This window comes from Ochotona curzoniae, unplaced genomic scaffold (genome assembly GCF_017591425.1).
Source record: "Ochotona curzoniae isolate NIBS_2020 unplaced genomic scaffold, NIBS_Ocur_1.0 scaffold_2476, whole genome shotgun sequence".
NCBI classification, from domain to species: Eukaryota; Metazoa; Chordata; class Mammalia; order Lagomorpha; family Ochotonidae; genus Ochotona; species Ochotona curzoniae.
Window position 1 is genome coordinate 20981837 of NW_024467095.1, and position 21189 is coordinate 21003025.

At 58.3% G+C, this 21189-nt stretch overlaps 1 protein-coding gene and 1 long non-coding RNA gene across 2 annotated transcripts; both read left to right on the forward strand.

Annotated features, from left to right (window-relative positions):
* The first annotated feature begins 5367 nt into the window (after positions 1-5367).
* On the forward strand, positions 5368-10466 carry LOC121170713. The gene is made up of 6 exons (XM_041001953.1): positions 5368-5467; positions 6425-6479; positions 7277-7458; positions 8416-8470; positions 9266-9447; positions 10408-10466. The coding sequence occupies exons 1-6, from the start codon at positions 5368-5370 to the stop codon at positions 10464-10466; spliced, it is 633 nt and encodes a 210-aa protein (XP_040857887.1).
* Positions 10467-13358: 2892 nt separating this feature from the next.
* On the forward strand, positions 13359-15294 carry LOC121170756. Its single transcript, XR_005886049.1, has 3 exons — positions 13359-13428; positions 14385-14439; positions 15234-15294. It is a non-coding gene; the product is annotated as an uncharacterized LOC121170756 (long non-coding RNA).
* The last annotated feature ends 5895 nt before the right edge of the window (positions 15295-21189 follow it).

Genomic DNA, 21189 nt, shown 5'->3' on the forward strand with positions numbered 1-21189 from the left:
ATGCATAGTTGCTGTCCTGGGAGACAGAGAATGGGCCAGAGGGACACATGCAACTCATGTGGCCTGGACCACATATCTCTTAGGACAATGCAGCCATTTTTGATGGAAGTCGAAACAAGTTTTCCCTTTGCTAACTGCCATTTTTTGCCTTTGAGGCACTAGAAGGCTCAGAGTCACTGGCCTTTACACAAACTTCTTGAGGTGATGTCTGCACTACCTGGGGAAGGGGAGGCTGACCAATCTTTACTCTGCTTATTTCCTGAACATGTCTGGACATTCATTGCGGGATGCTATGAAATAGGGCCAGGTGTTTCTTCAACAAGAAACAAGGGGTCAAGAAAGTGTCCTTGTAAGGGCAGAGGGGCAAATAAGTGGAGAGTGAGTGGTTAAAGAATGTAAGAGGGAAGGTATGCTGAGGGAAAATCTCTGGATTTCCAAACTAGTTCAATCTCAGGGAAAACTCAGATATTCAGTGGGAATCATGAGGGGCAGCAAGGCAGGCAGTGCTATTGCTCATCAGAGCTTTTAGCTCCTTGCCTGGGCAGGCAGTCTTGTGCCCTCACCCCTGCTCTCTCCAGACTTCTCTGTCTGGGTCTGAGGCTGTGTCTCCAGCAGCAGCACTCCTAGAGCCCCCTTCTGGCAGGAAGAGGACTGCTGCGTGTGTCCTAGTCCTTTGGCCCCAGGTGCACTCTGACAGGAGCAAAGGGCAGGAAAAAGTCCCTGGGTGTCCAGTTCCCCCCATTGTGAAACTCCCATATCTTCACACCCCATCAGGTCTTGGCTGTATGAGTGTGATGCCGCACTTGGGCCCTCAGGAAGTTATTGGGCATGCACTACGGCCACCAGCGTGGCAGCCACTTACCACCATGCTTCCACCGAAGGTTATGTCATTGGTCAACATGAACACCACTGCATGGCCAGCAGCCTGACAAGTGAGTACTGCCAGGACCAATGGCCACCTCCAGATGTGGGCTCTGTGCTGGTAGATACTGACCAACCTGCCTGCCCTGCTCTAGAGGATTGTGAGTTAGCTCAGCGCTCCAAGGTGTGAGAACACAGACTGTGGGTTCTGAAGCACACGCTGAGGAATTGAGGACCTACTACAGCTTTCTCAGGCTGTAGGCGGTGGGTCATGTCTGGGGTTACGTAAGCTCTCCCCATGATAAGTGGCACCCCAACTCATCCTCTGTGCCTTCTACCTGTAAGGTGCCAGCCAGGACTTGTCTGGCTAATGAAAAAGTGATGCTGGAGGCCCATGGGCTAACTCAGTGTGACATTCATTGCCTCGGGACACTCCCTTACGGTACAGCCCCTCAGCTCTCCTGTCCACCTGCACCATTCAGCTGGGGCACGCAACTCCCTCCAGAAAGACCCATGCCCTCCAGCTTCTGAGCTGAGTTGACTGAGCATATTTGTCCCGTTGAACACTTCGCTGTCCTCACATTGCATCTCTGGGCATTTGAAGAAGGGAGTTTTCTGCCTGTCAGGTGCCACCACCTCCCAAGTCCTAGGAGATGGATGCACTGGGCTCAGCAGACCTCTAGAAGGCTCTGTCATGCTCTCAGTGTTCCACCTTTGGGCATCAGGTCTGGGGCCTCATCTTCATATAGAGCACACATTTTCAAGGCTGGCAGCGGCGCACCGAGGATCATGTGAGGCAAGATCCCTGTGCATGCCTGAGCACAGCACACTGTTCCATTGCTCCTTGATGATGGCTGGGAAAGGGCTGGATTACAGCGTGTTGGCAATCCTGAGCTTGGCCAGTGTTGGTAGTAATACTTGGGATGCAAGATGCTCTACTGGTTTCTAAAGACGGGAGCCCCAGGAAGGGTGCATGTGGTGTTCTCTCCAAAAGGATGGTGTAAGGTCCTAAGGGATCCATTGGGAGATGACAGGACCCACGGTGTCCAAAAAAGGCTTCATCACCCACATCCAGATGGATGAATCAGCTAGATGGTCAGGATGTCCCTGTGTGGTCTGTAAGCGGTTTACGGAGGGTCTCACCAAATCACTGTCCAATGTTCTTTGCAGTTTCCGAGATACCTGTGGAGGCAATGGACACACAGTATGATTCGATCCAAGGCGGGTAAGCACCCAGATGATGTGGCTACTCAGAGGCAGGGATGCACGGAGAATCTCAGACACCATGGGATACAAGGTGCCTCGGACCTGGCATGTCCTGAGGACAAATATGCCAGCAGCCCGTGCATTGCCAAAGGGTCTGTTCTGGTAACAGCATTTTCTGCAGTAAAGACACTGTTTGGGTTAGATACAAGGGGCAGTCCTTACAGGCAAACTTGAGGCCTTGGTGATGCTTCTGCCTTTGTGCGGAAAGATCTGTCCCTCTTTGCCCTATGATGCATTCCTGTGTGTGTGAGGATGCTCAGTGGGTGGCATGAGGAGAGTCTTGAGCCAGCAAGCAGGGGCTGGAGAGATGGCCTGGGGCCTGTTGTGGTGAGGGGTGGAGAGCCTGAGCGGTGGGGTGCTCAGGATGTTCAGCAGGTGCATTTGCTACAACCAGGTGTGCAGGACATCATTTGCTCTCAGTGGTGTCTCACAGTGGGAGTGAGGTCTTGGGTTGTGATCCTGGGGAAGGTGGTCCCATTGGTCACCAGAGCCCTTGGCTCACTTACCAGGCAGGCAAGGCAGCTGGCAGGCCGGCAGGCTTGTGCCTCTCTGCCCAGCTCTCCCTGTACCTCAGTCTCTATGTCTCTTTCTACCTCCCAGGATCCTAGGGCAGCTGCCCTCTGACCCCTGAGGGAAACGGCTGCTTGTGCCATGTTGCTCTGATTGCCACAGAGGCTGATGCCCACTTGGGATGACAGGATGGAGTCAACCAGAATATGGTGCCCCACTCATGGATATCCCTTGCCTCACACCACAGTAGAGCCCTCAGACTCGTGTTGGGTCAGCAAGGCAGGCAGTGCTATTGCTCATCAGAGCTTTTAGCTCCTTGCCTGGGCAGGCAGTCTTGTGCCCTCACCCCTGCTCTCTCCAGACTTCTCTGTCTGGGTCTGAGGCTGTGTCTCCAGCAGCAGCACTCCTAGAGCCCCCTTCTGGCAGGAAGAGGACTGCTGCGTGTGTCCTAGTCCTTTGGCCCCAGGTGCACTCTGACAGGCGCAAAGGGCAGGAAAAAGTCCCTGGGTGTCCAGTTCCCCCCATTGTGAAACTCCCATATCTTCACACCCCATCAGGTCTTGGCTGTATGAGTGTGATGCCGCACTTGGGCCCTCAGGAAGTTATTGGGCATGCACTACGGCCACCAGCGTGGCAGCCACTTACCACCATGCTTCCACCGAGGGTTATGTCATTGGTCAACATGAACACCACTGCATGGCCAGCAGCCTGACAAGTGAGTACTGCCAGGACCAATGGCCACCTCCAGATGTGGGCTCTGTGCTGGTAGATACTGACCAACCTGCCTGCCCTGCTCTAGAGGATTGTGAGTTGGCTCAGGGCTCCAAGGTGTGAGAACACAGACTGTGGGTTTTGAAGCACACGCTGAGGAATTGAGGACCTACTACAGCTTTCTCAGGCTGTAGGCGGTGGGTCATGTCTGGGGTTACGTAAGCTCTCCCCATGATAAGTGGCACCCCAACTCATCCTCTGTGCCTTCTACCTGTAAGGTGCCAGCCAGGACTTGTCTGGCTAATGAAAAAGTGATGCTGGAGGCCCATGGGCTAACTCAGTGTGACATTCATTGCCTCGGGACACTCCCTTACGGTACAGCCCCTCAGCTCTCCTATCCACCTGCACTATTCAGCTGCGGCACACAACTCCCTCCAGAAAGGCCCATGCCCTCCAGCTTCTGAGCTGAGTTGACTGAGCATATTTGTCCCGTTGAACACTTCGCTGTCCTCACATTGCATCTCTGGGCATTTGAAGAAGGGAGTTTTCTGCCTGTCAGGTGCCACCACCTCCCAAGTCCTAGGAAATGGATGCACTGGGCTCAGCAGACCTCTAGAAGGCTCTGTCATGGTCTCGGTGTTCCATTTTTGGGCATCAGGTCTGGGGCCCCATCTTCATATAGAGCACACATTTTCAAGCCTGGCAGCGGCGCACTGAGGATCATGTGAGGCAAGATCCCTGTGCATGCCTGAGCACAGCACACTGTTCCATTGCTCCTTGATGATGGCTGGGAAAGGGCTGGATTACAGCGTGTTGGCAATCCTGAGCTTGGCCAGTGTTGGTAGTAATACTTGGGATGCAAGATGCTCTACTGGTTTCTAAAGACGGGAGCCCCAGGAAGGGTGCATGTGGTGTTCTCTCCAAAAGGATGGTGTAAGGTCCTAAGGGATCCATTGGGAGATGATAGGACCCATGGTCTTCAAAAAAGACCTCATCACCCACATCCAGATGGATGAATCAGCTAGATGGTCAGGATGTCCCTGTGTGGTCTGTAAGCGGTTTACGGAGGGTCTCACCAAATCACTGTCCAATGTTCTTTGCAGTTTCCGAGATACCTGTGGAGGCAATGGACACACAGTATGATTCGTTCCAAGGCGGGTAAGCACCCAGATGATGTGGCCACTCAGTGGCAGGGATGCACGGAGAATCTCGGACACCATGGGATGCATGGTGCCTCGGACCTGGCATGTCCTGAGGACAAATATGCCAGCAGCCCGTGCATTGCCAAAGGGTCTGTTCTGGTAACAGCATTTTCTGCAGTAAAGACACTGTTTGGGTTAGATACAAGGGGCAGTCCTTACAGGCAAACTTGAGGCCTTGGTGATGCTTCTGCCTTTGTGCGGAAAGATCTGTCCCTCTTTGCCCTATGATGCATTCCTGTGTGTGTGTGAGGATGCTCAGTGGGTGGCATGAGGAGAGAGCCAGCAAGCAGGGGCTGGAGAGATGGCCCGGGGCCTGTTGTGGTGAGGGGTGGAGAGCCTGAGCGGTGGGGTGCTCAGGGTATTCAGCAGGTGCAGTTGCTACAGCTAGGTGTGCAGGACATCATTTGCTCTCAGTGGTGTCTCACAGTGGGAGTGAGGTCTTGGGTTGTGATCCTGGGGAAGGTGGTCCCATTGGTCACCGGAGCCCTTGATTCATTTGTTGGGCTGGCCGGGTGGCAGACCTGCAATGTTATTCCATCTTCCCTGCTCTCCCTCCACCTCAGTCTCTATGTCTCTTTCTACTTCCCAGGATCCTCGAACAGCTGCCCTCTGGCCCCTGAGGGAAACGGCTGCTTGTGCCCTATTGCTCTAATGCCAAAGAGAATGTTTCACATTTGGGATGGTAGGAAAGAGTCAGCCAGAGTCATGACCATCTCCTGCTTCATATCCCAACAGCCCCCGGCGTGAGCCACCGTGTCTGGACGGCCCCAAAATGTGCCCTGGGACTCCCTGGGAAGCCCGTGGGACTGAGCCCACGATGCTAGAAGAACCACTTGAGTGGCCGCTGCAGCTGCGCTTGAAGAACAATGGTGACTGCGTGCGAGAGGGTGGCCTGGCCCGTGCCCTCAGCGTTGACGGTGAGTCTCCCCGTGGACACAGTCTCCCTTGACACTTGCCATCTCTTCAGCAAATGCCCACCCGGCTGGGCTGCCTCCTGCTGCCCTGTGTGAGTGCCAGATGGCGCACGTGTCAGTCCTGGGTGAGTGCAGGCTGTCAGGGCCAAAAGCACAGCCCTGCTAAAGCCCAGCCCAGCCCAGCCCCTCGTGTTGGGTCATGCCTGGCTCCCTGCACCTCCCCAGTGACGCTGTTCCCCCAGACACAGGCGTTCTGGCCTCACACCATCCTCTCTCTGACACTCATGGGCTGGTGACAGCCCCTGGTGCCCAAGGCCCTCAGCATTTGCATCCACGTCCAGCAACCAGCTGTGGGGCTCATGTGTCTCTCGTGAACCGACTAGCCTCCCTTGTGAGACGAGTTGACTGAATTCAGCCAGTCCAGAAGGCTCTTCCAGGTTCTGCCTCAGGGTTCCAATGCCGGCCCTTGGAGCTGGGGCCTCTGTCTCACACTGTCCGTGCACATGCGAGACCTTCATGTGGTCTGGGTTACCGAAGAGCCCCCAAAGCTCTGCTTCTCTTATGCCTCAGCGCAGTGTGTGTGAGCAGGCACAACCCTGCCACATTCCCAGGAAAGGCAGACAGCTGGAATTCAGAGCCTTGTCTCTCAAGGGGACGATTGGGGTTTTGTCTGGTGCTGAGAGTAGGGGTGCAAAGGAGGCCTGAAGTTGGGTCACACAGCTTCCGGATTTGGGCGATGTGTGTCTGACACTGACCTAGTGGGTTACTGAGGTTCCCCTGGCTCCCGTGGGAAAGGACAGTCCTGATCAGTGTCCTTGGACCTTGCCCTGCTGGCTATGAGATGGGCCCGAGCCAGGAGCTTGCTCCTTGCTCAGCCAGAGAGGTAGACCCCCCTGTGGGTGATCCCCCTGTGCTTAGCTCCACTCACGGTGCCCTTCCCTTGTGTGATGTGATTTGCAGCCTCAATGCGGGCCTCTGTGGATGAGGATGACGCCCCGACTGCACCCGAGGACGTGTAAGTCTCCAGACGGTGTGGGCACTCATGTTTCAGGGTTCCACGTGCAGTCGTGGGAGAGGGAGACACACAGGATGGGCCCCAGGGTCCCATGGCACCCATGCTGGCTCATGCTCTGTTGTGTCTGAGACCAGCACTGCCACCCATCCTGGGCATTCCAACTCTGACAGGCCTACACTTTGCTTTAGAGACATTGTCAGGGTTGGTTGTGTCCCTGTGGTCCTTGCAAGTGATTCTTGAGCCCTTATGGCTCCTGTGCCTCTGTGAGGGGAGGCCTGTCCCTCTCTGCCCTGTGGTGATTTCCCTTGCCTGTGTCAGGATCCTGTGTGGGTGGCATGAGGAGAGTCTTGAGCCAGCAAGCAGGGGCTGGAGAGATGTCCTGGGGCCTGTGCTGGTCAGGGGTGGGGAGCCTGAGAGGTGGTGTGCTCAAGCTGCTCAGCAGGTGCACTTGGCTGTGGCCCGGCATGCGGCCTTGAAGGGACAGACATTTGCTTTCAGGGGTGCCCCGGAGCTGGAGTGAGCCATCCCGGTAGGGGTCTGGGGAGGGCAGTCCCATAGGTCACCAGAGCCCTTGATTCCGTTGTGAGGCAGGCTTGTGCCCCTCTCCCCTGCTCTCCTTCCGCCTCCGTATCTATGTCTGTGTCTAGCTCCCTGGAGCCTAGTGCAGCTACCCTCTGGCCCCTGAGGGAAACGGCTGCTTGTGCCCTATTGCTGTGGCCACAGAGGCTGATGCCCACATGGGATGGTAGAAGGAGTCAGCCAGAGTCATGACCATCCCCTGCCTCATACCCCAACAGCCCCTGGCGTGAGCCACCGTGTCTGGACGGCCCCAAAATGTGCCCTGGGACTCCCTGGGAAGCCCGTGGGACTGAGCCCACAATGCCGGAAGTGCCACGTGAGTGGCTGCTGCAGCTGCGCTTGAAGAACAATGGTGACTGCGTGCGAGAGGGTGGCCTGGCCCGTGCCCTCAGCGTTGACGGTGAGTCTCCCCGTGGACACAGTCTCCCTTGACACTTGCCATCTCTTCAGCAAATGCCCACCCGGCTGGGCTGCCTCCTGCTGCCCTGTGTGAGTGCCAGATGGCGCATGTGTCAGTCCTGGGTGAGTGCAGGCTGTCAGGGCCAAAAGCACAGCCCTGCTAAAGCCCAGCCCAGCCCAGCCCCTCGTGTTGGGTCATGCCTGGCTCCCTGCACCTCCCCAGTGACGCTGTTCCCCCAGACACAGGCGTTCTGGCCTCACACCATCCTCTCCCTGACACTCATGGGCTGGTGACAGCCCCTGGTGCCCAAGGCCCTCAGCATTTGCATCCACGTCCAGCAACCAGCTGTGGGGCTCATGTGTCTCTCGTGAGCCGACTAGCCTCCCTTGTGAGACGAGTTGACTGGATTCAGCCAGTCCAGAAGGCTCTTCCAGGTTCTGCCTCAGGGTTCCAATGCCGGCCCTTGGAGCTGGGGCCTCTGTCTCACACTGTCCGTGCACATGCGAGATCTTCATGTGGTCTGGGTTACCGAAGAGCCCCCAAAGCTCTGCTCCTCTTATGCCTCAGCGCAGTGTGTGTGAGCAGGCACAACCCTGCCACATTCCCAGGAAAGGCAGACAGCTGGAATTCAGAGCCTTGTCTCTCAAGGAGGCGATTGGGGTTTTGTCTGGTGCTGAGAGTAGGGGTGCAAAGGAGGCCTGAAGTTGGGTCACACAGCTTCCGGATTTGGGCGATGTGTGTCTGACACTGACCTAGTGGGTTACTGAGGTTCCCCTGGCTCCCGTGGGAAAGGACAGTCCTGATCAGTGTCCTTGGACCTTGCCCTGCTGGCTATGAGATGGGCCCGAGCCAGGAGCTTGTTCCTTGCTCAGCCAGAGAGGTAGACCCCCCTGTGGGTGATCCCCCTGTGCTTAGCTCCACTCACGGTGCCCTTCCCTTGTGTGATGTGATTTGCAGCCTCAATGCGGGCCTCTGTGGATGAGGATGACGCCCCGACTGCACCCGAGGACGTGTAAGTCTCCAGACAGTGTGGGCACTCACGTTTCAGGGTTCCACGTGCAGTCGTGGGAGAGGGAGACACCCAATGGGCCCCAGGGTCCCATGGCACCCATGCTGGCTCATGCTCTGTTGTGTCTGAGACCAGCACTGCCATCCATCCTGGGCATTCCAACTCTGACAGGCCTACACTTTGCTTTAGAGACATTGTCAGGGTTGGTTGTGTCCCTGTGGTCCTAGCAAGTGATTCTTGAGCCCTTATGGCTCCTGTGCCTCTGTGAGGGGAGGCCTGTCCCTCTCTGCCCTGTGGTGATTTCCCTTGCCTGTGTCAGGATCCTGTGTGGGTGGCATGAGGAGAGTCTTGAGCCAGCAAGCAGGGGCTGGAGAGATGTCCTGGGGCCTGTGCTGGTCAGGGGTGGGGAGCCCGAGAGGTGGTGTGCTCAAGCTGCTCAGCAGGTGCACTTGGCTGTGGCCCGGCATGCGGCCTTGAAGGGACAGACATTTGCTTTCAGGGGTGCCCCGGAGCTGGAGTGAGCCATCCCGGTAGGGGTCTGGGGAGGGCAGTCCCATAGGTCACCAGAGCCCTTGATTCCGTTGTGAGGCAGGCTTGTGCCCCTCTCCCCTGCTCTCCTTCCGCCTCCGTATCTATGTCTGTGTCTAGCTCCCCGGAGCCTAGTGCAGCTACCCTCTGGCCCCTGAGGGAAACGGCTGCTTGTGCCCTATTGCTGTGGCCACAGAGGCTGATGCCCACATGGGATGGTAGAAGGAGTCAGCCAGAGTCATGACCATCCCCTGCCTCATACCCCAACAGCCCCTGGCGTGAGCCACCGTGTCTGGACGGCCCCAAAATGTGCCCTGGGACTCCCTGGGAAGCCTGTGGGACTGAGCCCACAATGCCGGAAGTGCCACGTGAGTGGCTGCTGCAGCTGCGCTTGAAGAACAATGGTGACTGCGTGCGAGAGGGTGGCCTGGCCCGTGCCCTCAGCGTTGACGGTGAGTCTCCCCGTGGACACAGTCTCCCTTGACACTTGCCATCTCTTCAGCAAATGCCCACCCGGCTGGGCTGCCTCCTGCTGCCCTGTGTGAGTGCCAGATGGCGCATGTGTCAGTCCTGGGTGAGTGCAGGCTGTCAGGGCCAAAAGCACAGCCCTGCTAAAGCCCAGCCCAGCCCAGCCCCTCGTGTTGGGTCATGCCTGGCTCCCTGCACCTCCCCAGTGACGCTGTTCCCCCAGACACAGGCGTTCTGGCCTAACACCATCCTCTCCCTGACACTCATGGGCTGGTGACAGCCCCTGGTGCCCAAGGCCCTCAGCATTTGCATCCACGTCCAGCAACCAGCTGTGGGGCTCATGTGTCTCTCGTGAGCCGACTAGCCTCTCCCTTGTGAGACGAGTTGACTGGATTCAGCCAGTCCAGAAGGCTCTTCCAGGTTCTGCCTCAGGGTTCCAATGCCGGCCCTTGGAGCTGGGGCCTCTGTCTCACACTGTCCGTGCACATGCGAGATCTTCATGTGGTCTGGGTTACCGAAGAGCCCCCAAAGCTCTGCTCCTCTTATGCCTCAGCGCAGTGTGTGTGAGCAGGCACAACCCTGCCACATTCCCATGGAATGGCAGACAGCTGGAATTCAGAGCCATGTCTCTCAAGGAGGCGATTGGGGTTTTGTCTGGTGCTGAGAGTAGGGGTGCAAAGGAGGCCTGAAGTTGGGTCACACAGCTTCTGGATTTGGGCGATGTGTGTCTGACACTGACCTAGTGGGTTACTGAGGTTCCCCTGGCTCCCGTGGGAAAGGACAGTCCTGATCAGTGTCCTTGGACCTTGCCCTGCTGGCTATGAGATGGGCCCGAGCCAGGAGCTTGTTCCTTGCTCAGCCAGAGAGGTAGACCCCCCTGTGGGTGATCCCCCTGTGCTTAGCTCCACTCACGGTGCCCTTCCCTTGTGTGATGTGATTTGCAGCCTCAATGCGGGCCTCTGTGGATGAGGATGACGCCCCGACTGCACCCGAGGACGTGTAAGTCTCCAGACAGTGTGGGCACTCACGTTTCAGGGTTCCACGTGCAGTCGTGGGAGAGGGAGACACCCAATGGGCCCCAGGGTCCCATGGCACCCATGCTGGCTCATGCTCTGTTGTGTCTGAGACCAGCACTGCCATCCATCCTGGGCATTCCAACTCTGACAGGCCTACACTTTGCTTTAGAGACATTGTCAGGGTTGGTTGTGTCCCTGTGGTCCTAGCAAGTGATTCTTGAGCCCTTATGGCTCCTGTGCCTCTGTGAGGGGAGGCCTGTCCCTCTCTGCCCTGTGGTGATTTCCCTTGCCTGTGTCAGGATCCTGTGTGGGTGGCATGAGGAGAGTCTTGAGCCAGCAAGCAGGGGCTGGAGAGATGTCCTGGGGCCTGTGCTGGTCAGGGGTGGGGAGCCCGAGAGGTGGTGTGCTCAAGCTGCTCAGCAGGTGCACTTGGCTGTGGCCCGGCATGCGGCCTTGAAGGGACAGACATTTGCTTTCAGGGGTGCCCCGGAGCTGGAGTGAGCCATCCCGGTAGGGGTCTGGGGCGGGCAGTCCCATAGGTCACCAGAGCCCTTGATTCCGTTGTGAGGCAGGCTTGTGCCCCTCTCCCCTGCTCTCCTTCCGCCTCCGTATCTATGTCTGTGTCTAGCTCCCCGGAGCCTAGTGCAGCTACCCTCTGGCCCCTGAGGGAAACGGCTGCTTGTGCCCTATTGCTGTGGCCATAGAGGCTGATGCCCACATGGGATGGTAGAAGGAGTCAGCCAGAGTCATGACCATCTCCTGCTTCATATCCCAACAGCCCCTGGCGTGAGCCACCGTGTCTGGACGGCCCCAAAATGTGCCCTGGGACTCCCTGGGAAGCCCGTGGGACTGAGCCCACAATGCCGGAAGTGCCACGTGAGTGGCTGCTGCAGCTGCGCTTGAAGAACAATGGTGACTGCGTGCGAGAGGGTGGCCTGGCCCGTGCCCTCAGCGTTGACGGTGAGTCTCCCCGTGGACACAGTCTCCCTTGACACTTGCCATCTCTTCAGCAAATGCCCACCCGGCTGGGCTGCCTCCTGCTGCCCTGTGTGAGTGCCAGATGGCGCATGTGTCAGTCCTGGGTGAGTGCAGGCTGTCAGGGCCAAAAGCACAGCCCTGCTAAAGCCCAGCACAGCCCAGCCCCTCGTGTTGGGTCATGCCTGGCTCCCTGCACCTCCCCAGTGACGCTGTTCCCCCAGACACAGGCGTTCTGGCCTCACACCATCCTCTCTCTGACACTCATGGGCTGGTGACAGCCCCTGGTGCCCAAGGCCCTCAGCATTTGCATCCACGTCCAGCAACCAGCTGTGGGGCTCATGTGTCTCTCGTGAGCCGACTAGCCTCTCCCTTGTGAGACGAGTTGACTGGATTCAGCCAGTCCAGAAGGCTCTTCCAGGTTCTGCCTCAGGGTTCCAATGCCGGCCCTTGGAGCTGGGGCCTCTGTCTCACACTGTCCGTGCACATGCGAGATCTTCATGTGGTCTGGGTTACCGAAGAGCCCCCAAAGCTCTGCCCCTCTTATGCCACAGCGCAGTGTGTGAGCAGGCACAACCCTGCCACATTCCCAGGAATGGCAGACAGCTGGAATTCAGAGCCATGTCTCTCAAGGAGGCGATTGGGGTTTTGTCTGGTGCTGAGAGTAGGGGTGCAAAGGAGGCCTGAAGTTGGGTCACACAGCTTCCGGATTTGGGCGATGTGTGTCTGACACTGACCTAGTGGGTTACTGAGGTTCCCCTGGCTCCCGTGGGAAAGGACAGTCCTGATCAGTGTCCTTGGACCTTGCCCTGCTGGCTATGAGATGGGCCCGAGCCAGGAGCTTGTTCCTTGCTCAGCCAGAGAGGTAGACCCCCCTGTGGGTGATCCCCCTGTGCTTAGCTCCACTCACGGTGCCCTTCCCTTGTGTGATGTGATTTGCAGCCTCAATGCGGGCCTCTGTGGATGAGGATGACGCCCCGACTGCACCCGAGGACGTGTAAGTCTCCAGACAGTGTGGGCACTCACGTTTCAGGGTTCCACGTGCAGTCGTGGGAGAGGGAGACACCCAATGGGCCCCAGGGTCCCATGGCACCCATGCTGGCTCATGCTCTGTTGTGTCTGAGACCAGCACTGCCATCCATCCTGGGCATTCCAACTCTGACAGGCCTACACTTTGCTTTAGAGACATTGTCAGGGTTGGTTGTGTCCCTGTGGTCCTTGCAGGTGATTCTTGAGCCCTTATGGCTCCTGTGCCTCTGTGAGGGGAGGCCTGTCCCTCTCTGCCCTGTGGTGATTTCCCTTGCCTGTGTCAGGATCCTGTGTGGGTGGCATGAGGAGAGTCTTGAGCCAGCAAGCAGGGGCTGGAGAGATGTCCTGGGGCCTGTGCTGGTCAGGGGTGGGGAGCCCGAGAGGTGGTGTGCTCAAGCTGCTCAGCAGGTGCACTTGGCTGTGGCCCGGCATGCGGCCTTGAAGGGACAGACATTTGCTTTCAGGGGTGCCCCGGAGCTGGAGTGAGCCATCCCAGTGGGGGCCGGGGGAAGGCAGTCCCATAGGTCACCAGAGCCCTTGATTCCGTTGTGAGGCAGGCTTGTGCCCCTCTCCCCTGCTCTCCTTCCGCCTCCGTATCTATGTCTGTGTCTAGCTCCCCGGAGCCTAGTGCAGCTACCCTCTGGCCCCTGAGGGAAACGGCTGCTTGTGCCCTATTGCTGTGGCCACAGAGGCTGATGCCCACATGGGATGGTAGAAGGAGTCAGCCAGAGTCATGACCATCCCCTGCCTCATACCCCAACAGCCCCTGGCGTGAGCCACCGTGTCTGGACGGCCCCAAAATGTGCCCTGGGACTCCCTGGGAAGCCCGTGGGACTGAGCCCACAATGCCGGAAGTGCCACGTGAGTGGCTGCTGCAGCTGCGCTTGAAGAACAGTGGTGACTGCGTGCGAGAGGGTGGCCTGGCCCGTGCCCTCAGCGTTGACGGTGAGTCTCCCCGTGGACACAGTCTCCCTTGACACTTGCCATCTCTTCAGCAAATGCCCACCCGGCTGGGCTGCCTCCTGCTGCCCTGTGTGAGTGCCAGATGGCGCATGTGTCAGTCCTGGGTGAGTGCAGGCTGTCAGGGCCAAAAGCACAGCCCTGCTAAAGCCCAGCACAGCCCAGCCCCTCGTGTTGGGTCATGCCTGGCTCCCTGCACCTCCCCAGTGACGCTGTTCCCCCAGACACAGGCGTTCTGGCCTAACACCATCCTCTCTCTGACACTCATGGGCTGGTGACAGCCCCTGGTGCCCAAGGCCCTCAGCATTTGCATCCACGTCCAGCAACCAGCTGTGGGGCTCATGTGTCTCTCGTGAGCCGACTAGCCTCCCTTGTGAGACGAGTTGATTGGATTCAGCCAGTCCAGAAGGCTCTTCCAGGTTCTGCCTCAGGGTTCCAATGCCGGCCCTTGGAGCTGGGGCCTCTGTCTCACACTGTCCGTGCACATGCGAGACCTTCATGTGGTCTGGGTTACCGAAGAGCCCCCAAAGCTCTGCTCCTCTTATCCTCAGCGCAGTGTGTGTGAGCAGACACAACCCTGCCACATTCCCAGGAAAGGCAGACAGCTGGAATTCAGAGCCTTGTCTCTCAAGGAGGCGATTGGGGTTTTGTCTGGTGCTGAGAGTAGGGGTGCAAAGGAGGCCTGAAGTTGGGTCACACAGCTTCCGGATTTGGGCGATGTGTGTCTGACACTGACCTAGTGGGTTACTGAGGTTCCCCTGGCTCCCGTGGGAAAGGACAGTCCTGATCAGTGTCCTTGGACCTTGCCCTGCTGGCTATGAGATGGGCCCGAGCCAGGAGCTTGTTCCTTGCTCAGCCAGAGAGGTAGACCCCCCTGTGGGTGATCCCCCTGTGCTTAGCTCCACTCACGGTGCCCTTCCCTTGTGTGATGTGATTTGCAGCCTCAATGCGGGCCTCTGTGGATGAGGATGACGCCCCGACTGCACCCGAGGACGTGTAAGTCTCCAGACAGTGTGGGCACTCACGTTTCAGGGTTCCACGTGCAGTCGTGGGAGAGGGAGACACCCGATGGGCCCCAGGGTCCCATGGCACCCATGCTGGCTCATGCTCTGTTGTGTCTGAGACCAGCACTGCCATCCATCCTGGGCATTCCAACTCTGACAGGCCTACACTTTGCTTTAGAGACATTGTCAGGGTTGGTTGTGTCCCTGTGGTCCTTGCAGGTGATTCTTGAGCCCTTATGGCTCCTGTGCCTCTGTGAGGGGAGGCCTGTCCCTCTCTGCCCTGTGGTGATTTCCCTTGCCTGTGTCAGGATCCTGTGTGGGTGGCATGAGGAGAGTCTTGAGCCAGCAAGCAGGGGCTGGAGAGATGTCCTGGGGCCTGTGCTGGTCAGGGGTGGGGAGCCCGAGAGGTGGTGTGCTCAAGCTGCTCAGCAGGTGCACTTGGCTGTGGCCCGGCATGCGGCCTTGAAGGGACAGACATTTGCTTTCAGGGGTGCCCCGGAGCTGGAGTGAGCCATCCCAGTGGAGCCTGGGGCGGGCAGTCCCATAGGTCACCAGAGCCCTTGATTCCGTTGTGAGGCAGGCTTGTGCCCCTCTCCCCTGCTCTCCTTCCGCCTCCGTATCTATGTCTGTGTCTAGCTCCCCGGAGCCTAGTGCAGCTACCCTCTGGCCCCTGAGGGAAACGGCTGCTTGTGCCCTATTGCTGTGGCCACAGAGGCTGATGCCCACATGGGATGGTAGAAGGAGTCAGCCAGAGTCATGACCATCCCCTGCCTCATACCCCAACAGCCCCTGGCGTGAGCCACCGTGTCTGGACGGCCCCAAAATGTGCCCTGGGACTCCCTGGGAAGCCCGTGGGACTGAGCCCACAATGCCGGAAGTGCCACGTGAGTGGCTGCTGCAGCTGCGCTTGAAGAACAGTGGTGACCGCGTGCGAGAGGGTGGCCTGGCCCGTGCCCTCAGCGTTGACGGTGAGTCTCCCCGTGGACACAGTCTCCCTTGACACTTGCCATCTCTTCAGCAAATGCCCACCCGGCTGGGCTGCCTCCTGCTGCCCTGTGTGAGTGCCAGATGGCGCATGTGTCAGTCCTGGGTGAGTGCAGGCTGTCAGGGCCAAAAGCACAGCCCTGCTAAAGCCCAGCACAGCCCAGCCCCTCGTGTTGGGTCATGCCTGGCTCCCTGCACCTCCCCAGTGACGCTGTTCCCCCAGACACAGGCGTTCTGGCCTCACACCATCCTCTCTCTGACACTCATGGGCTGGTGACAGCCCCTGGTGCCCAAGGCCCTCAGCATTTGCATCCACGTCCAGCAACCAGCTGTGGGGCTCATGTGTCTCTCGTGAGCCGACTAGCCTCCCTTGTGAGACGAGTTGATTGGATTCAGCCAGTCCAGAAGGCTCTTCCAGGTTCTGCCTCAGGGTTCCAATGCCGGCCCTTGGAGCTGGGGCCTCTGTCTCACACTGTCCGTGCACATGCGAGACCTTCATGTGGTCTGGGTTACCGAAGAGCCCCCAAAGCTCTGCTCCTCTTATCCTCAGCGCAGTGTGTGTGAGCAGACACAACCCTGCCACATTCCCAGGAAAGGCAGACAGCTGGAATTCAGAGCCTTGTCTCTCAAGGAGGCGATTGGGGTTTTGTCTGGTGCTGAGAGTAGGGGTGCAAAGGAGGCCTGAAGTTGGGTCACACAGCTTCCGGATTTGGGCGATGTGTGTCTGACACTGACCTAGTGGGTTACTGAGGTTCCCCTGGCTCCCGTGGGAAAGGACAGTCCTGATCAGTGTCCTTGGACCTTGCCCTGCTGGCTATGAGATGGGCCCGAGCCAGGAGCTTGTTCCTTGCTCAGCCAGAGAGGTAGACCCCCCTGTGGGTGATCCCCCTGTGCTTAGCTCCACTCACGGTGCCCTTCCCTTGTGTGATGTGATTTGCAGCCTCAATGCGGGCCTCTGTGGATGAGGATGACGCCCCGACTGCACCCGAGGACGTGTAAGTCTCCAGACAGTGTGGGCACTCACGTTTCAGGGTTCCACGTGCAGTCGTGGGAGAGGGAGACACCCGATGGGCCCCAGGGTCCCATGGCACCCATGCTGGCTCATGCTCTGTTGTGTCTGAGACCAGCACTGCCACCCATCCCGGGCGTTCCAACTCTGACAGGCCTACACTTTGCTTTAGAGACATTGTCAGGGTTGGTTGTGTCCCTGTGGTCCTTGCAGGTGATTCTTGAGCCCTTATGGCTCCTGTGCCTCTGTGAGGGGAGGCCTGTCCCTCTCTGCCCTGTGGTGATTTCCCTTGCCTGTGTCAGGATCCTGTGTGGGTGGCATGAGGAGAGTCTTGAGCCAGCAAGCAGGGGCTGGAGAGATGTCCTGGGGCCTGTGCTGGTCAGGGGTGGGGAGCCCGAGAGGTGGTGTGCTCAAGCTGCTCAGCAGGTGCACTTGGCTGTGGCCCGGCATGCGGCCTTGAAGGGACAGACATTTGCTTTCAGGGGTGCCCCGGAGCTGGAGTGAGCCATCCCAGTGGAGCCTGGGGCGGGCAGTCCCATAGGTCACCAGAGCCCTTGATTCCGTTGTGAGGCAGGCTTGTGCCCCTCTCCCCTGCTCTCCTTCCGCCTCCGTATCTATGTCTGTGTCTAGCTCCCCGGAGCCTAGTGCAGCTACCCTCTGGCCCCTGAGGGAAACGGCTGCTTGTGCCCTATTGCTGTGGCCACAGAGGCTGATGCCCACATGGGATGGTAGAAGGAGTCAGCCAGAGTCATGACCATCCCCTGCCTCATACCCCAACAGCCCCTGGCGTGAGCCACCGTGTCTGGACGGCCCCAAAATGTGCCCTGGGACACCCTGCAAATACCAGGGTACTGCATCAGTGAAGCCCCGAGGAGAAGTCAGTGCACAGGAGCATTTCGAGAAAAAGAATGGACACATGCAAGACGGTCCCCTGGCCCGGCTCCTGCGTGCATATGGTGAGTCTGCTTGTGGGCACACTGTCCCGCAATACTTGTTGTTTTTTATAACTTCCCCCCTTTGGGCTATGCCTAGGCTCCCCTGGAAAGTTCCAGATGCCACAAATGTGATTCCTTTGTGAATGTAGAGTGTGGAGGCACAAGAGCAGCCATGCTGAGGCTCAGCCCCGGCTCTCATGCTAGGTCATTCATGCCATGTTCCCTGCACCTTCCCTGTGACACTAGTTCCAACACATTGGTCTCTGTGCTTATAGCTCGTAGATCTTTGCAGCCAGCACCCATCCAGGGTGGACACACAATGTTGTTAGGCTCACACCATCCTCTCCCGACACTGATGAGCTGGTGAGAGCCTCCGGTGCCCAAGGCCCTCAGCATTTGCATCCATGTCCAGCAACCAGCTGTGGGGCTCGTGTGTCTCTCGTGAGCCGACTAGCCTCTCCCTTGTGAGACGAGTTGACTGGATTCAGCCAGTCCAGAAGGCTCTTCCAGGTTCTGCCTCAGGGTTCCAATGCCGGCCCTTGGAGCTGGGGCCTCTGTCTCACACTGTCCGTGCACATGCGAGACCTTCATGTGGTCTGGGTTACCGAAGAGCCTCCAAAGCTCTGCTCCTCTTATGCCTCAGTGCAGAGTGTGTGAGCAGGCACAACCCTGCCACATTCCCATGGAATGGCAGACAGCTGGAATTCAGAGCCTTGTCTCTCAAGGAGGCGATTGGGGTTTTGTCTGGTGCTGAGAGTAGGGGTGCAAAGGAGGCCTGAAGTTGGGTCACACAGCTTCCGGATTTGGGTGATGTGTGTCTGACACTGACCTAGTGGGTTACTGAGGTTCCCCTGGCTCCCGTGGGAAAGGACAGTCCTGATCAGTGTCCTTGGACCTTGCCCTGCTGGCTATGAGATGGGCCCGAGCCAGGAGCTTGCTCCTTGCTCAGCCAGAGAGGTAGACCCCCCTGTGGGTGATCCCCCTGTGCTTAGCTCCACTCACGGTGCCCTTCCCTTGTGTGATGTGATTTGCAGCCTCAATGCGGGCCTCTGTGGATGAGGATGACGCCTCGACTGCACCCGAGGACGTGTAAGTCTCCAGACGGTGTGGGCACTCACGTTTCAGGGTTCCACGTGCAGTCGTGGGAGAGGGAGACACCCGATGGGCCCCAGGGTCCCATGGCACCCATGCTGGCTCATGCTCTGTTGTGTCTGAGACCAGCACTGCCACCCATCCCGAGCATTCCAACTCTGACAGGCCTACACTTTGCTTTAGAGACATTGTCAGGGTTGGTTGTGTCCCTGTGGTCCTTGCAGGTGATTCTTGAGCCCTTATGGCTCCTGTGCCTCTGTGAGGGGAGGCCTGTCCCTCTCTGCCCTGTGGTGATTTCCCTTGCCTGTGTCAGGATCCTGTGTGGGTGGCATGAGGAGAGTCTTGAGCCAGCAAGCAGGGGCTGGAGAGATGTCCTGGGGCCTGTGCTGGTCAGGGGTGGGGAGCCCGAGAGGTGGTGTGCTCAAGCTGCTCAGCAGGTGCACTTGGTTGTGGCCCGGCATGCGGCCCTGAATGGATGGACATTTGCTCTGAGGAGTTCCCAGGAGCTAGAGTGAACCTTCGCTGTGGGGTCTGGGGAGGGCAGTCCCATAGGTCACCAGAGCCCTTGATTGACTTGTCAGGCCGGTTGCCCTGCTGCGAGGGTTGTGCACCACTCCCCTGCTATCCTTTCACCTCCGTATCTAAGTCTGTGTCTAGCTCCCCGGAGCCTAGTGCAGCTACCCTCTGGCCCCTGAGGGAAACGGCTGCTTGTGCCCTATTGCTGTGGCCACAGAGGCTGATGCCCACATGGGATGGTAGAAGGAGTCAGCCAGAGTCATGACCATCCCCTGCCTCATACCCCAACAGCCCCTGGCGTGAGCCACCGTGTCTGGACGGCCCCAAAATGTGCCCTGGGACACCCTGCAAATACCAGGGTACTGCATCAGTGAAGCCCCGAGGAGAAGTCAGTGCACGGGAGCATTTCGAGAAAAAGAATGGACACATGCAAGACGGTCCCCTGGCCCGGCTCCTGCGTGCATATGGTGAGTCTGCTTGTGGGCACACTGTCCCGCAATACTTGTTGTTTTTTATAACTTACTCCCATTGGGCTATGCCTAGGCTCCCCTGGAAAGTCCCAGATGCCACAAATGTGATTCCTTTGTGAATGTAGAGTGTGGAGGCCCAAGAGCAGCCATGCTGAGGCTCAGCCCCGGCTCTCATGCTAGGTCATTCACACCATGCTCCCTGCACCTTCCCTGTGACACTGGATCCAACACATTGGCCTCTGTGCTTATAGCTCGTAGGTCTTTGCAGCCAGCACCCATCCAGGGTGGACACACAATGTTGTTAGGCTCACACCATCCTCTCCCTGACACTCATGGGCTGGTGACAGCCCCTGGTGCCCAAGGCCCTCAGCATTTGCATCCACGTCCAGCAACCAGCTGTGGGGCTCGTGTGTCTCTCGTGAGCCAACTAGCCTCTCCCTTGTGAGACGAGTTGACTGGATTCAGCCAGTCCAGAAGGCTCTTCCAGGTTCTGCCTCAGGGTTCCAATGCCGGCCCTTGGAGCTGGGGCCTCTGTCTCACACTGTCCGTGCACATGCGAGACCTTCATGTGGTCTGGGTTACCGAAGAGCCTCCAAAGCTCTGCTCCTCTTATCCTCAGTGCAGAGTGTGTGAGCAGGCTCAACCCTGCCACATTCCCATGGAATGGCAGACAGCTGGAATTCAGAGCCATGTCTCTCAAGAGGCCAATTCAGTTTTTGTGTGGTGTTCAGAGTCAGGGTGCAAAGGAGGCCTGAAGTTGGGTCACACAGCTTCGGGATTTGGGCGATGTGTGTCTGACACTGACCTAGTGGGTTACTGAGGTTCCCCTGGCTCCCGTGGGAAAGGACAGTCCTGATCAGTGTCCTTGGACCTTGCCCTGCTGGCTATGAGATGGGCCCGAGCCAGGAGTTTCCTCCTTGCTCAGCCAGAGAGGTAGACCCCCCTGTGGGTGATCCCCCTGTGCTTAGCTCCACTCACGGTGCCCTTCCCTTGTGTGATGTGATTTGCAGCCTCAATGCGGGCCTCTGTGGATGAGGATGACGCCTCGACTGCACCCGAGGACGTGTAAGTCTCCAGACGGTGTGGGCACTCACGTTTCAGGGTTCCACGTGCAGTCGTGGGAGAGGGAGACACCCGATGGGCCCCAGGGTCCCATGGCACCCATGCTGGCTCATGCTCTGTTGTGTCTGAGACCAGCACTGCCACCCATCCCGGGCGTTCCAACTCTGACAGGCCTACACTTTGCTTTAGAGACATTGTCAGGGTTGGTTGTGTCCCTGTGGTCCTAGCAAGTGATTCTTGAGCCCTTATGGCTCCTGTGCCTCTGTGAGGGGAGGCCTGTCCCTCTCTGCCCTGTGGTGATTTCCCTTGCCTGTGTCAGGATCCTGTGTGGGTGGCATGAGGAGAGTCTTGAGCCAGCAAGCAGGGGCTGGAGAGATGTCCTGGGGCCTGTGCTGGTCAGGGGTGGGGAGCCCGAGAGGTGGTGTGCTCAAGCTGCTCAGCAGGTGCACTTGGCTGTGGCCCGGCATGCGGCCTTGAAGGGACAGACATTTGCTTTCAGGAGTGCCCAGGAGCTGGAGTGAGCCTTCCCAGTGGAGCCTGGGGCGGGCAGTCCCATAGGTCACCAGAGCCCTTGATTGACTTCGCCGTTGCCTGAGGCAGGCTTGTGCCCCACTCCCCTGCTCTCCTTTCCGCCTCCGTATCTATGTCTGTGTCTAGCTCCCCCGAGCCTAGTG